Source organism: Gobio gobio (genome assembly GCF_949357685.1).
Source record: "Gobio gobio genome assembly, chromosome: 12".
NCBI lineage: Eukaryota > Metazoa > Chordata > Actinopteri > Cypriniformes > Gobionidae > Gobio > Gobio gobio.
This window is the reverse complement of record NC_137105.1, coordinates 33909879-33923426: the sequence shown is the minus strand read 5'-3', so window position 1 is coordinate 33923426 and position 13548 is coordinate 33909879. Positions and strand designations below refer to the sequence as shown.

General features: G+C 37.9%; 1 protein-coding gene across 1 annotated transcript; it reads right to left on the bottom strand.

The window, feature by feature from the left end:
* Window positions 1-4603: 4603 nt before the first annotated feature.
* Window positions 4604-9821, bottom strand: LOC307135486 (alpha-1-antitrypsin homolog). Its single transcript, XM_079831984.1, has 7 exons — window positions 9625-9821; window positions 8435-8557; window positions 7699-7807; window positions 6574-7257; window positions 6212-6482; window positions 5919-6066; window positions 4604-5843 (listed from the first exon to the last, which is right to left on the bottom strand). The coding sequence occupies exons 4-7, from the start codon at window positions 7247-7249 to the stop codon at window positions 5619-5621; spliced, it is 1320 nt and encodes a 439-aa protein (XP_079688110.1). The 5' UTR covers window positions 7250-7257; window positions 7699-7807; window positions 8435-8557; window positions 9625-9821; the 3' UTR covers window positions 4604-5618.
* Between the last annotated feature and the right edge of the window lie 3727 nt (window positions 9822-13548).

The window sequence follows — 13548 nt, the reverse complement described above, 5'->3', positions numbered from 1 at the left end:
AGCAAAAACAGCGAGTCTATTACGAATTAGCCAAAATCAGCGGTTGTGATTCGTAAGAGCACTCTTCCCTTTGATTAGCCTAATTTTGATTTTAGTAAAGACAAGAACAGCTTAATAAAAAATATTGTATCCATAACTGCCAACTCTCACGCATTCACCGTGAGACACGTAGGCTACGTGTCAATTGCGTACATGTGCGTACGCACGCAATTGACACTTTTCACACTCTCTTGCCACACATACATTTTCTCACGCACAGAAAAATCGCGAAGCAAAGAGGACACGGAGACCGACAGACTAGACAGAGCAGGTTACTTATGATATAAATAAAATCTCAGCTCTCAGATGCTGTCACTTGTATTATGAAATTCAAACAATAAATGCCGTTTTGGCGCTTGTAAATGTTACGTGACAGATCCCTAGCAGCACGTGGACCGATCATCTCTTCTAGCTAATAGTAAATAAACACATTAATAGACGCTAATTGTTCACGCTAATAGACGAATGAACAATGTTGAAAACAAACAGTAGCCTACAACTTACCTAAATGTATATTCCTCATACATAATATCGACCAATCAATCTAACAAAGGGGTCAATAAAACTGGAGAACAATTATGTCACATAACATTTACCTCAGGAAAGCCAACTAATGACCATAATAGGCTATAGCACATTAGTTGGCTAGAAAAAAAGAGCAGTAGAGAGTATTTTGCTAAATATGTGTAGTGTACCATATTACATATGTATTATATTTTTTATTTATATCATTAAATAAAGTTATTATAATAAAAAAACGCATTATATGTAATTTGAGTTATTTTTAACCTTAAATAACACTGCCAGCTGATAGGGCTCTCTGTATGTTTACAGCATTAGGTGAGTTGTTTTTTCTTGAGATTAGGTACATCTTGTGTGCCTAATATTTATCCAAATGAGTCAATATTAAATCAAATCACAATAATTTAATTTAATTGAAATAACAAAAAAGCATAGCTTACCAGAAATTTTACCATGTAAACATTGTAACATGTTGTCACTAAACCTAATAAAATTCAGTTGTTACTAAAATGTTAGTGACAATCACAATACACTTATTGTGATGCAATTATTATTTTTTTTTTTACATTTGATTTAGCTAAGCAGTCCTATAAAATACAATTCCTCTCAGATATCACAGCAATGAAACCAGGTTACAACTGGGGAAATAACAAATACAATAGGATTAAGTAATCTAAACATAACTGGTGTGCATGTGATAAATCTTTCTGATTTTATATTTGTTATATAGGCTACTTATTAGCTACATGGCCCTACAGTGTAATGTAATACAAGGATAACCAGAGGTTTTCACATATTGACTTTTGCAGGCAAGAGTAGTTGAAGAAAGTAGCTGAAGGAGGTGGAGGAAAGATCCGGCGTTCGGACAGATGACCCAGAAGCGATTTGTTTACAATCAGAGGAAGACGCGCGTGTCTAAGCTGTTGGATTCTACATTGATCGTGCTTTAGGTCTCGGCGTAGTGCTCAAAATGGGGCTTAAGTGTGCATTTCATGGATTCCCGAACCCCGGCGCTACGTCATATTCTCGTGCATGCGTCGTGGAGGCACACGCGGAAGGCAATAACAAGCTGGATAAAGGTGTTATTTAGATTTTTTTTTGCGCACAAAAACTATTGTCGTCGCATCGTAAGATTATTGTAGAGTCACTGTGGTGAGATGGACTTTGTAACGACGTTTTAAGTGCCTTTTATCGGTCTTGGGAGTATAAGTGTACTGAATGCCAATGGAGGCCTATCTGAAGCCTTTCTCAGCCATCAGCTTTCAACAAAAATATCTTCATTTGTGTTCCGAATATGAACGGAGGTCTTACGGGTGTCGAACGACATAAGGGTGAGTAATTAATGACAGAATTTTCATTTTTGGGTGAACTAACCCTTTAATTTGCTCACCCTCAGGCCATTAAAGATGTAGGTGTCTTCTTTTCTTCATTAGAACAGTAAAGTTTTTAGCTGAAACCGTGGTCCATGGTGATTTATACAATAAAAGTCGATGGCTACCGTCACTTAGAGAGTCAAAAAGAACATATACAGGAAAAACAAAATTAATACCCATGACCCTTAACATTACAATGCTCGTGATAATGTTTATTAACTTTACAATAAATAAATCTACTTCACCAGCTAATTACACTTCAACAGTGATGCCATAGAAATATACAAAGCTACCGCAAAAACTGAAGTTCAAATACAAAATTCTAAAGATGGCTGCATGCTTGTTCCTCTAGCACAGTGGTTCTCAAAGTGTGGTATGTTTACCACTAGTGGTACTCAGGCTTAAACTAAATTAAACTCCCTGTAAAGGCAATTCAAAAAATGTGTTTCTAAACACATTATAAACACATTATAAATGTTAGAAATGTATTGCTGAAACACGTTACAAAGACTGAGAACTGTGTAACGTTAGTACTAAAAAGGTTGCTCGATGACGCACTGGAGCCACTGAGCCTGGCTCAGTTCAGATTCAGTTCGCCCATTCAATCGTGAGTTACTGTCACTACCGTTAGTTACTACCACCAACAGTTAGCTAGTTAGTTATGCCTTCGTCACGTAAATGCATATTACCTAGATGCAATAAATTACAAATCAGCTTATAAAATAAAATCGATGATATCAAGAAAAGGTGGATTCATTTTGTGAACAGCTACCTTGATCACCATCAACACCTGCCTCTGCAGTGATCGTTTTACACCGGATAGTTTTAAAAACTTTCATCGGAGACAACTGGGATTCACTGATAATCCACTGTAGAATGGGGCCGAACCGACTATCTCCCTCATGCCATCCGAGATGTACATACGACTTTATTTCTTCATATGAACACAGAAAAATAAATGATCTCTGCTAATGAAAACTAATGAGGAATTTGGGTTCCTAAAAGTTCAAGCATCAAACAGCACATACAGCAATAACTACAGTAATCCATACGATCCCAATGGATGAATCAATGTCTTCTGAAGTGAAACAATAAGTGTTTGTAAGAAAAATAACAATATTTTTCATGTTTTAAACTGTAGACTATTGCTTCCTACCAGCAGTCATCTGCATGTGCATGCAAGGGTTGAGTTCACGTTTGAAGTAAATTGAAGCGTGACGTGAATGCGCCGAGAAACTCTGGTCATGCGGATGTCGGATGCTGTCGGTTTTTATTTTTTTAATGCTCACAACAGTATACAAACAATAACATAATATATGATCATATCAATGAGAAACAAACAAGACTAAGACAGAGACGGCAGTTTTCGCGTGTGTTTCAGATTAAACGTGTGCGAGAACGTCATGAAAGCCTGAAGCTTCTTTACTCATGCACGCGCTGTCTAGGTCTTTAAGGGTTAATTGTAATTTCAACATTTACTAATGCATTATTAAAATCTTGTTAACATTAGTTAATGCACTGTGATTCATTATTCAAAGTCATTGTTAGTTCATGTTAACTAATGCATTAACTAATGTTAACCAATACAACCTTATTGTAAAGTGTTACCATATATATCACCACCTACCACTCATTAGTCAGCCCTCGAAAAAACTCACAACCACATGATGACATCAGGCTTGAGCAAAAACACTGGAGGAAGTGCCTTATGGCCCAGAGACATTTCCAGAGTTATCTTGGAATGAGTATCAGCCTGATGTGATCAATTTCCTTACTGCTTACCTCACACAATAAGGCTTTCATTTTATTTTATTTGCTCTCTTGATCTTGTAGAAGAGACAGACGTTCCTCAGCGTGCTGTGTTGGTTTTATGGAGTACGTAGTATTGATTGAGCACACTGTCCTGGACTAGAAGCTCTATTGAAAGGTTAAAGGTCAGAGAGGTGAGGGGAAAGAACCAGAGGTTATTTCATTCTTTCCTCTGTTGTGCAACCCAAAACAAAGCAGTATTTTTTTTTATCTTTCCCCCTGTTATAATTATAAATTATTTTATTTTAAGAGAAACATCAATTACTACCAACCTAGTGTTTCTGTTTTCTGGTTGTTGTTTTTTTTGTTTGTTTGTTTGTTTTTAAATTGGTATTATTATCTTTGTATATGCACTTATATACTTTTAAGTTTTAGGACTCAGAAAGCAAAAGTTAATTTCAACGGTGTCGTTTCATCTCAATACGTTTGATCTCAAAAAAATTGACAACAGAGAGCCAACAAAGCGCTATCAACAGTGGAGTCCAAAGTCTAAGACCACTTTTAAAATATGGGAATCAGAATCTAGAAATCAACAGAAAGTTCTAGGATTGTGCTTAAACATAGAATAAAGAAAAGCTGAGGAAATCAGAAGCATTATCTACAATGATGGTCTTAAAGTTTTGGACCCCAACGTATGTAAGGTTAGCATATGCATACTGCATATGTTCCACTATATATTACATAATAGTAGGATCTGTGTAGTCCAGTATCACCTGCTAAACTATGCAGTGAGTGACTAGATGAAGACTAACAGAAAAAGATCAATGCTGCAAATCAAAATGTCTGTTGTTCGTTTGCAGGACTCCTGAGGAATATCAGTGAGGCAAGAACAGAACGTGTTACAGAATTACTACCACCGAGACATTTAACCAATGTTACTTTAATGAGTTTGATTAATACATTTAGGTTAAATGTGTATAGAATAAGAAGCACAATTTAACTCTTTCCCCATCAGCGTTTTTGAATGGCCAGAATATTTTGTTGGATGAATATCTGAACATGCAACACATCAAAAGAAAGAACAGACTCTTTGCTTTTAAACAACAACGATTTTATTTTTATAATAACTATTATTTTATTCTAGCTTCATGCATTCTTTTTTTATGAACACTTGAATGTGGGTAAGTTTAATAAAAAAAGCAACATTTCATTTTCAAAATTTTCAAAATCATGTTTTTGTCAAATACTACATCCAGATCAGGTTCAGAAAGATGATCAAAATATAGATGCAGTGGATCGAGTCATCAACATCCCTACTGCTTGCATAGTCCTATAGCTTGTCCTGGGTCGACGTTTCATTCAGTAACATTAGGCAGTTTTGATTTATATGCTGTTTAATGTTGGTGATCACATTATTGCATATGATTACATAAGACATCGTCTTTTCATGTGTTTTGGTCAGGAGATTCAGTACTCTTTCAGAAGATACCTAATAGTGCCCCCTACCGTATAACAGTGAAGACACGCAAAGCTGGACCTTTAATGGTGGGGAAGCGTTTTTGCACAGATGACGGAAATTTCCGTCAATGGCGAGGAAAGGGTTAATACGCTCAAATTTGCAGACAGCGTTATGTTGAGACCAGTATTGAGAAATATATTATGCTTTTGGTTGCATATTATTTTACTGCATGTGCACTTTATAGTGTACTTACCCATGAAAGTACTGAGTAATGTAAGGTTGGGTTAAGGTTAGGTTCGGGGTTAGTGTCTAGTTATTACCCAGTTATACTGTCATTACTACAATAAGTACATAGTATGTATATGCAAAAAATGACTGTAAAGTGAAGTGCTACAGAGCATTTTTTTAAATGATGACTCACTTGATTACAATCAAATCAACATTTATTGCAGCTCACAATGAGATCTACATAAAGATTAGCAATCTGCATCTGCAGTGGGCTGGCAAATTGTGTGTGGAGTAGGATTGGTAATCTTGCCCATGAAGAGGATGCTCTTGGTGCTGGCCTCTACAATCAGTAGAATGAAAGGCCGGTTGAGCTTCACGGTGTCTGGCAGGGACATGGGCATTATTTCCATCGTGGTTACAGCTGCTGCCTCTGTGCCCTTCTCGTCCACGCTGATAACTGCCTGATGGACAACCTGGAGATTGGGTTCAAAATGTGAACATGACTGTATAGAGCTTTAGGTCTATCAACCATTGGTGTCCACACGTACCTCTGACACCTTGACTTTGACCTCTTCTGTGATCCCGGAGAAATCTGCTTTGTCAGTGAATGCATCAGTTATTCCCATCTCCGGCAGAATGCCGTCCAGTTTGACATTTGTAGAGATGGAGAACTTGGGCATAAACAGGTCCACAGAACTGAAGGGCAGAAATTTAAGATATGGTATATCAGCTACTATGGCCATTTCCAAGTCCCCACACTGTGCAACTAAACAACCATCAAATGTCAGATCAGAAGTAAACTAGTACATGAATTTAAATCTGGAGGTATCGACGGTTTTACCTTCTGAAGAGTTTATCGTGCCAGTCCTTAATATGGTGTCTGCAGATGGATTCTTCAACCTCCTTCATCTTCCCATCATCAGGAAGAACGATCATCATGGAAGTATTGCCTTTGTAGGGCACCATCATGACCGTAGTTTGGTTGACAGGGTCTTGATAGATGTCATAGCGTCCGGTTCTTTTCATCATGTCAACTTTCACGGTGGTGTCCTTGTCCACTTGGAAGTCAGCTTTGTGGGTCAGTCTTGCATCAAATGGCTTGTCCCACTTCCCTATAAAGACAAATTGCAAGAATTTCAGGTCAAATCAAAGAAATTATTATTACAGGAATATCGCTGAATGAAATAGAAGTTTATTTAGTACCTCTGAAGTACATATAGTTAATCAGCATCATCACCGTATCTGCATCCAGGTCCTTCACCATGTCGGTTATCTTGTCATGGGTTTTCTTGGCGATGAACTTGTTAATCTCCTCTGCAGCAATTTCAGGCTTGGAGAAGTCAACGCTGAAGGGTTCACTGTTGTAGTAGTGCTGAGAATCATTCAGGAACTTGTCCACCACTTTGAAGCCTTCTCTGATAGCCACACCAGCTCCTGCCTCCAGCTGCATGGCTTCCTGGCTGTGTCCCAGCATGTGGAGCAAGTGCTCATAACCCTCATTGACCTGCTCTGGCTTCAACTCACCATAACCCAGAGTGCTGTATATCTGTGAATGAGTGCTGCCCTTGGCACCTAGAGCCAACATGCTCAAAGCCATTGAGATCCCGATCGGGGAGAAGAAAATGTTCTTGCCCTGGGCTTTAGGATGGGATGCAAGTTTCTTGTAGAGAGAGAAGGCGAAGTCAGCGTTGTGTGGAGCAAGCAGGTGGCAGGCATCACTGCCCTCCTCGTGGCTGGGGTGGGGTTCGTCCTTCTCATGGTGGAGATGGTGGTGGTGCTCGGCTGTGTGACCACCGTGGTCGTGACCTTCGTGGGGTGCGGCCCAGGCCGTTGCTACCAGCAGGGCAGCAATCGCACAGCAATAAATCTTTCCCAACATTTTATCACCTGTTTTATGACCAGAGGGCACAGCATTGTACAGACTTTGTGATTTTGCACTAATCCCAGCAAGCAATTTTGCATTTAAAGGATGTCTAATAGCCATCCAAACACAACCCTGATGTCTAGGCTAAAACTAGAGAAAATTTGGGCTGTCAATGAAAATGTATTAGATGTCTAACCATAGCGCTAGAATAGACTAGTCATCTAGAACATGAATATGTCAAAGAAATGAAACCAAATGCCTTGTAATCGCTGTTGACGTTGCTTACATGATGGAATATCATATGTCTTGCAAGTTATTTTGGCAAAAAGTGGGTTACTCATAGCCGGACTATCGGGTCTATAGTTAACAGAGACGGTGAAATGACGGCTATTGCTTGCCGGGAAAGTAGCTATTTAAAATTTAGTTTAAATCATAGCTATTTAAGCAAAACAATTGTAACTTACCATCAAATTCCTCTTGACAGGGGACTGTTCAGATGGAGTGGCGTCAATTTATAGTCCTTCAAGCATCGGCCGAGTAACATTTAAACATTAACCTGTTTCCACCCCCATTCTGTGAACGCAATCACTCATGATTAACTGTTGCTCTGTATTTAGTGGTGCAACACAGTTTTAGACTTCAGTGTCAGGGGTTTTCAGTACTTAAAATGTGTGTGTGTGTGTGTGTGTGTGTGTGTGTGTGTGTGTGTGTGTGTGTGTGTGTGTGTGTGCAGGTTGATTGAATTTAGATTTAAAAAGTAGGCAATCAGTAATTTAGGATTGATGTGACTGTCTTCCTCTCAGACTGTTGATCAAGAAGTCTTCACATCTTAAAATACCGTGGTAGCTTGTGCCTTTTTTCTGTGATAGTCAATTGAAGCACAGCTTCTAATTCTCTAAATCTTAACAGTCACTAATTAGTAGTTTCTCTAATTTAGGTTTTAAACTAATGTATTTACTGTTTACACTCCAATTAAACATAAATCCTATAACATACTCAGTAATTGTTTATTTATTCATTATTATTATGATTATTATAATTATTATTTTACCCCTCTTTTATATTGGGCTTCCATCCACGATCAGATAATTGCATACAGAGCTTGCAGAGAGAGACACAATCAATCAACCAGTGATATACTGTACTGTGATAGATGTTTAAAATTAATACCATCACAAGAGTCAACACCAGATCATTCACCTTTGAGGGCTGTATACAACTGGCTGATCTGGAGAACATAGAGTGAACACCGTACTTCTCAATAAAGTCTCTGAAGTATGTTATTTCCAAAGCAAACTTTGGGAGTTGGATCTCTTTGCAAACCTGTCAAAGGGGGAAAGAAAATCAATGTTTTAGACAGTGTGGAATGCCACTTTCTCTCCATTTTATTGGCATGTTTGCAACAGTTGAATTCAGAATGACGCTTCTTGAGCTTGTTGTTTACAGAGCTGCAATTGGCTACAAACAGAATGTCTGGCTTAAGACAGCTCCTTCTGTACTGGATTAGATTGAAATATACAATGGGGTCCAAAAGTCTGAGACTAGTGAGAGAATTCCTTTTTTTTTTTCATTTTTTTTTTCATTACAAATTATTATCCGCATAACACATTGAGTGAAAAATCAAAAACAAAGAATCTCTGTATTTCCTAGTATTTGATATGCATCCATTTGCTTTTATGGCAGAAGACTTGTAACAATTTCTGAACTGCTGTAATACGTACAACAACTAATGCAAATAAAACATTGTCAGATTCACGTTCACCTGTTTCGAATAAATCTTAATGCGGTTTTAGCACCACTCATTGGACACTTTGAAAGTGTCGCGAAACAAGCAAGAAGCAACTTAATATTTTTATAATGCCTGGGTTGAATAACAGTGTTTCTCAAAGTAAGTTTGTCTGTCCTCTCACTGATCAGAACTGGCCCTTTCTGATGTCTCCAGCTCTCTGGGAAGTTTCTGGTCACAATTGCTCTTGCATTCCCATCATGCCTATCATAATACTGAGTGAGAGCTGTAAGGGTCTTCTTTAGGTTAGGGATGACAGGTATATGTTCTCTCCACTGAGGCCTCTGTGAAGTTGAGAAGCCCATTTATCAAACCTTATTGAGAGCAGGTCATGTGAGATCCTCAATATCTTGACAAGGGCAAAGGAAAGTCCAACTGAGGAGAAACAAGTCCCCTCTGCTTCTCTCTGCTATAAGCAGCAAACAAACCAAAGAAAAGGTAATTGCAAGCATTCATAAGGCTTCTATACTGTTTAGCGCCTACGACTCTCAGGCTTGTCCAATCCCCCCCCCCCCCCCCCTCCCCCTCCCCCCTCCGGAGAATTGAGGATTAGCAGCTTTGCTACTAGAAAAATAATACTATATATAATCTCTTGATAACTCACTGCTGCACAAAAAACACAGCTAGAGGTACACGTAACTGTCCAAACTCCTCTTCGGATCGTTTTCCAAGGGAAATGTTGAAAGATACTGACATTGATTAGCGACCCTGACCTTGACAGCAAACAAACACATTCTCAGAAGCTGTTGGATTGCTGTAGTGAGGGCACAAATCTCACCCAGTCCACGCTTAGTCGTACATATTTGAACAGTTTGGCTGTTTTATCTACCCCAGATCCACACACACACACACACACACACACACACATTGTATATACTTTATTTGATTCCTACGGTGGCCCAGTAGTGCACAACACAACAAAATTTAAAAAGCATACATAAGTTCACAACACAACGAAATAAAGCCACAACATAACGAAAAAGCCACAACACAACGAAAAAGCCACAACACAATGGAAAGGCCACAACACAACGAAAAAGCCACAACAGAAATGCTCCCGACCACTAGGGGGCTCTCGTAGTGCGGTAAAGTTAGTTTTCCTTGCCATTGTTCTATAGATTCGCCAGTCTTACAAATATATAAACACTACGATCAGTTTTAAGTGTGCAATTGTATATCAACATGAAATATCAATTCAAAATCGCCTACGTGCATTATAGCTGCATATTTATGCTCGAAAACGGATTGACACGCTTGTCAATGCCTAAGGGAACCCGTCTGCCAATTCCACCAAGTGGTTGAAACGTATAATTTGTATTTTAATGTTCAAATTCCAATGTTGTGCATTACTGAGTCAGTTTTACCAATACAATCAAGCTATGGAATTTTAACATGTCTGTTTTTAAATGTTAAAAGTAATTTTAATTAATACAATTATTCGTTTCAATCACTTGGTGGAATTGGCAGATGTTCCCTTAGGCGTCATTGACACTTAAGCGTGTCAAAGCATTTTCGAGTATAAATATGCAGCTATAATGCACGTAGGTGATTTTGAATTGATATTTCATGTTGATATACAATTGCACACTTAAAACTGATCGTAGTGTTTATATATTTGTAAGACTGGCGAATCTATAGAACAATGGCAAGGAAAACTAACTTTACCGCACTCCAAGAGCCCCCTAGTCGTCGGGAGCATTTTCGTAGTGTTGTGGCTTTTTCGTTGTGTTGTGGCCGTTATGCTGTGTTGTGGCTTGTTTTCGTTGTTTTGTGGCTTGATTTCGTTGTGTTGTGGCTTGATTCCATTGTGTTGTGCCTTTTTCGTTGTGTTGTGGCCTTTACGTTGTGTTGTGGCTTTTTCGTTTTGTTGTGGCTTGTTTCCATTGTGTTGTGAACTTATGTATGCTTTTTCAATTTCGTTGTGTTGTGCACTACTGGGCCACAGTAGATTCCACATTACAAGTCAATTTCATAAGGAATTACATTTTTTGAATGATCCAACAGATTAAAATGAATAAGCACATTATGGATTATACAGTTCTAAGGGTACAGGAAACATAGCCTTTTCCAAATAAACATGCTTCCTATAGTTGCTGAGATTGAGCAGTACTTTGGCCCTGTTTTAGAAATCCCCCCAATGCAAAGTCCACGGATCGGACACACACACACACACACACACGAACACACACGAACACACACACACACACACACGAACACAAACACACACACACACATTTTTCTTACTGGGACGAACAGCAATAAAGTCACTTTATTGGTGCATGTAAACATTTGTTATAAATTGCAACATGTTTATACATCTGATGAAGTGTTAAACATTTGAACTACTGTTCTAATGAGAGTATTACTGCAAGGCCTCTCCATTATATTAAGCTTCAATAATGAAGCATTCAACTGTCAAACTATTTCTACTACCCAACGTTACCATTTTGGGGTTGACAATGAGTGTCAAAATAAATATTTTTTATAATTTTATTCTTTAATGCTTTTCAAAATTGTGCAACATGTCAGATTAAGGTTATTTGCTATAGTAGTTAATGAAACAAAATAAATTAGTAAAACAGTATCAGTGCATAGATTCAGACAAATCAAAATATCAAGAAACCAATTTCACTTAAACAAATAAAATACACAAGTAAAAAATATATAAAAAAATAACACTGAACCTTGTTGCTCATGTCCCATGCAAGGACAGTTATGTGTATATTAAAGGGACAGCAGCAAAAAGGCTATATCAATAGAGTGTTGCAGGACTGAGTTGTAAAACCTGAAAGTTATTTTCTCTGTAAAACTTTGCAATAAGGTTTGTTTTGTTAAGATTAGTTAATGTATTAACTAACATGAACTAACAATGAGCAATACATTTGTTACGGTATTTATTAATATTTGTTAATGCTAGTTCATACAAATACAGCTGTTCATGGTGGTTCACAGTGCATTAACTAATGTTAAAGTCCCCTGTAGTCAGGCCCGGTTACAGAATCAAATCACTGAGGGTGCTCTAGTCTAGTAAAGTGCAGATGTAGGCTTAGCAATGGGTCCACCATAGCAGTGCACAGTGAAAATTAATGATTATTTACAAGTCATCACTTTTACCAATAATTTGAATTTAAAAAAGATTTTGCTACAAATGGTTGTCTATTAATCTATTAGTCTGCCTTTACATTGCTTTAATGCGTTACTAGTATTTTAACATCATCTTCCTGAGAACCAGAAAAAAGGTTTTGTAAATTTAGATTTGTTTTAGGTAATTACATTGTTTGGAGCATAAAAAACAAATGGATATTAAAAATCCTGTTATATGATATATACTCTGCTCTGTAACACCAGGACCCATTTATTGAGAAAATTAAAAGATACGAATTTTGGGACAATATGTAATGTAAAAAGACGTGTAATAATGGGAGTAATAAATGGAAATATTTTCATAAGAATATCCAGACTTACAACTGTGTATGTTGTCAGAGAAATTTGTTAAAATATAATGTCCTCTACAGAGGTAAAACTTTCTGTGTCTTAGGAGGATATATCTGTCTCGTGCAGAGTGAATCCAGCATTTATATGTCACTTCCGAAACTTTGCAGTATGCAATTGGCCCGAGATGCTGACTAACTTAAACACCTCTGATCGTGTTCAAGAGATCAACTGTGATTGGCTAGATTACTCACCACTGCAAAAACCAACACGATCTCATGACAATGCGTATCAATAGTACGAGTGTGCAATCTCGTGGAAAGTATACGCCAAAATGAGTTTTGGCGTGCATATGCTACGCAGTTTTTCGCGTGCATATGATACGCACTTTATGGCGTGCATATGACACGGTTTTGGGTAGGGTGAAGGTAGGGGGTGGTGGGGGCTTCCTACGTATAATACACCATGAAGTGCGTATCATATGCAAGCGAAAAACGACGTACCATATGCACGCCAAAACTCATTTTGGCGTATACATTCCACGAGATTGCACACTCGTATTATTTATACGCATTTTCGTGAGATCGGGCTCGCAAAAACACGCTGTAAATAGACCGCTCTCCAGAGCGCAAACACAAATGAGCAAATCTGTTTCACCAGTATATTATTACAGTATCAACTGAGGGTGCTTTTGATTGCGTTTGAGGGTTCTTAGCACCCCAGTAGAACCAGGCCTGCCTGTAGTCAATATTTTTATCCCTTAAAACTCACCTTTGATCACCAAAATTACATATTTAAAAGTTTTTTTCCCTGTGAAAAAAATTCTTCATGCCTTAAAATAGATTCAATGTAACTCTACACCCTCGCTTCATTAAGTAAACACTGATCCATGAATATGCAAATTATACCCGCTTCCATTTACTCACACCAGCTCAGAGATCCACACGGTCAAATTACTGAGGTAAACGCTGCACAATGGTATCGCTCTTTACAATGTCAGACACATAGCGGTAATTAATATGATTAACCATTTGCTTGACTATGTTATCAAACAGCTAATAATGTGTTGCTAATGTTACACAAACCAAATTCCCAT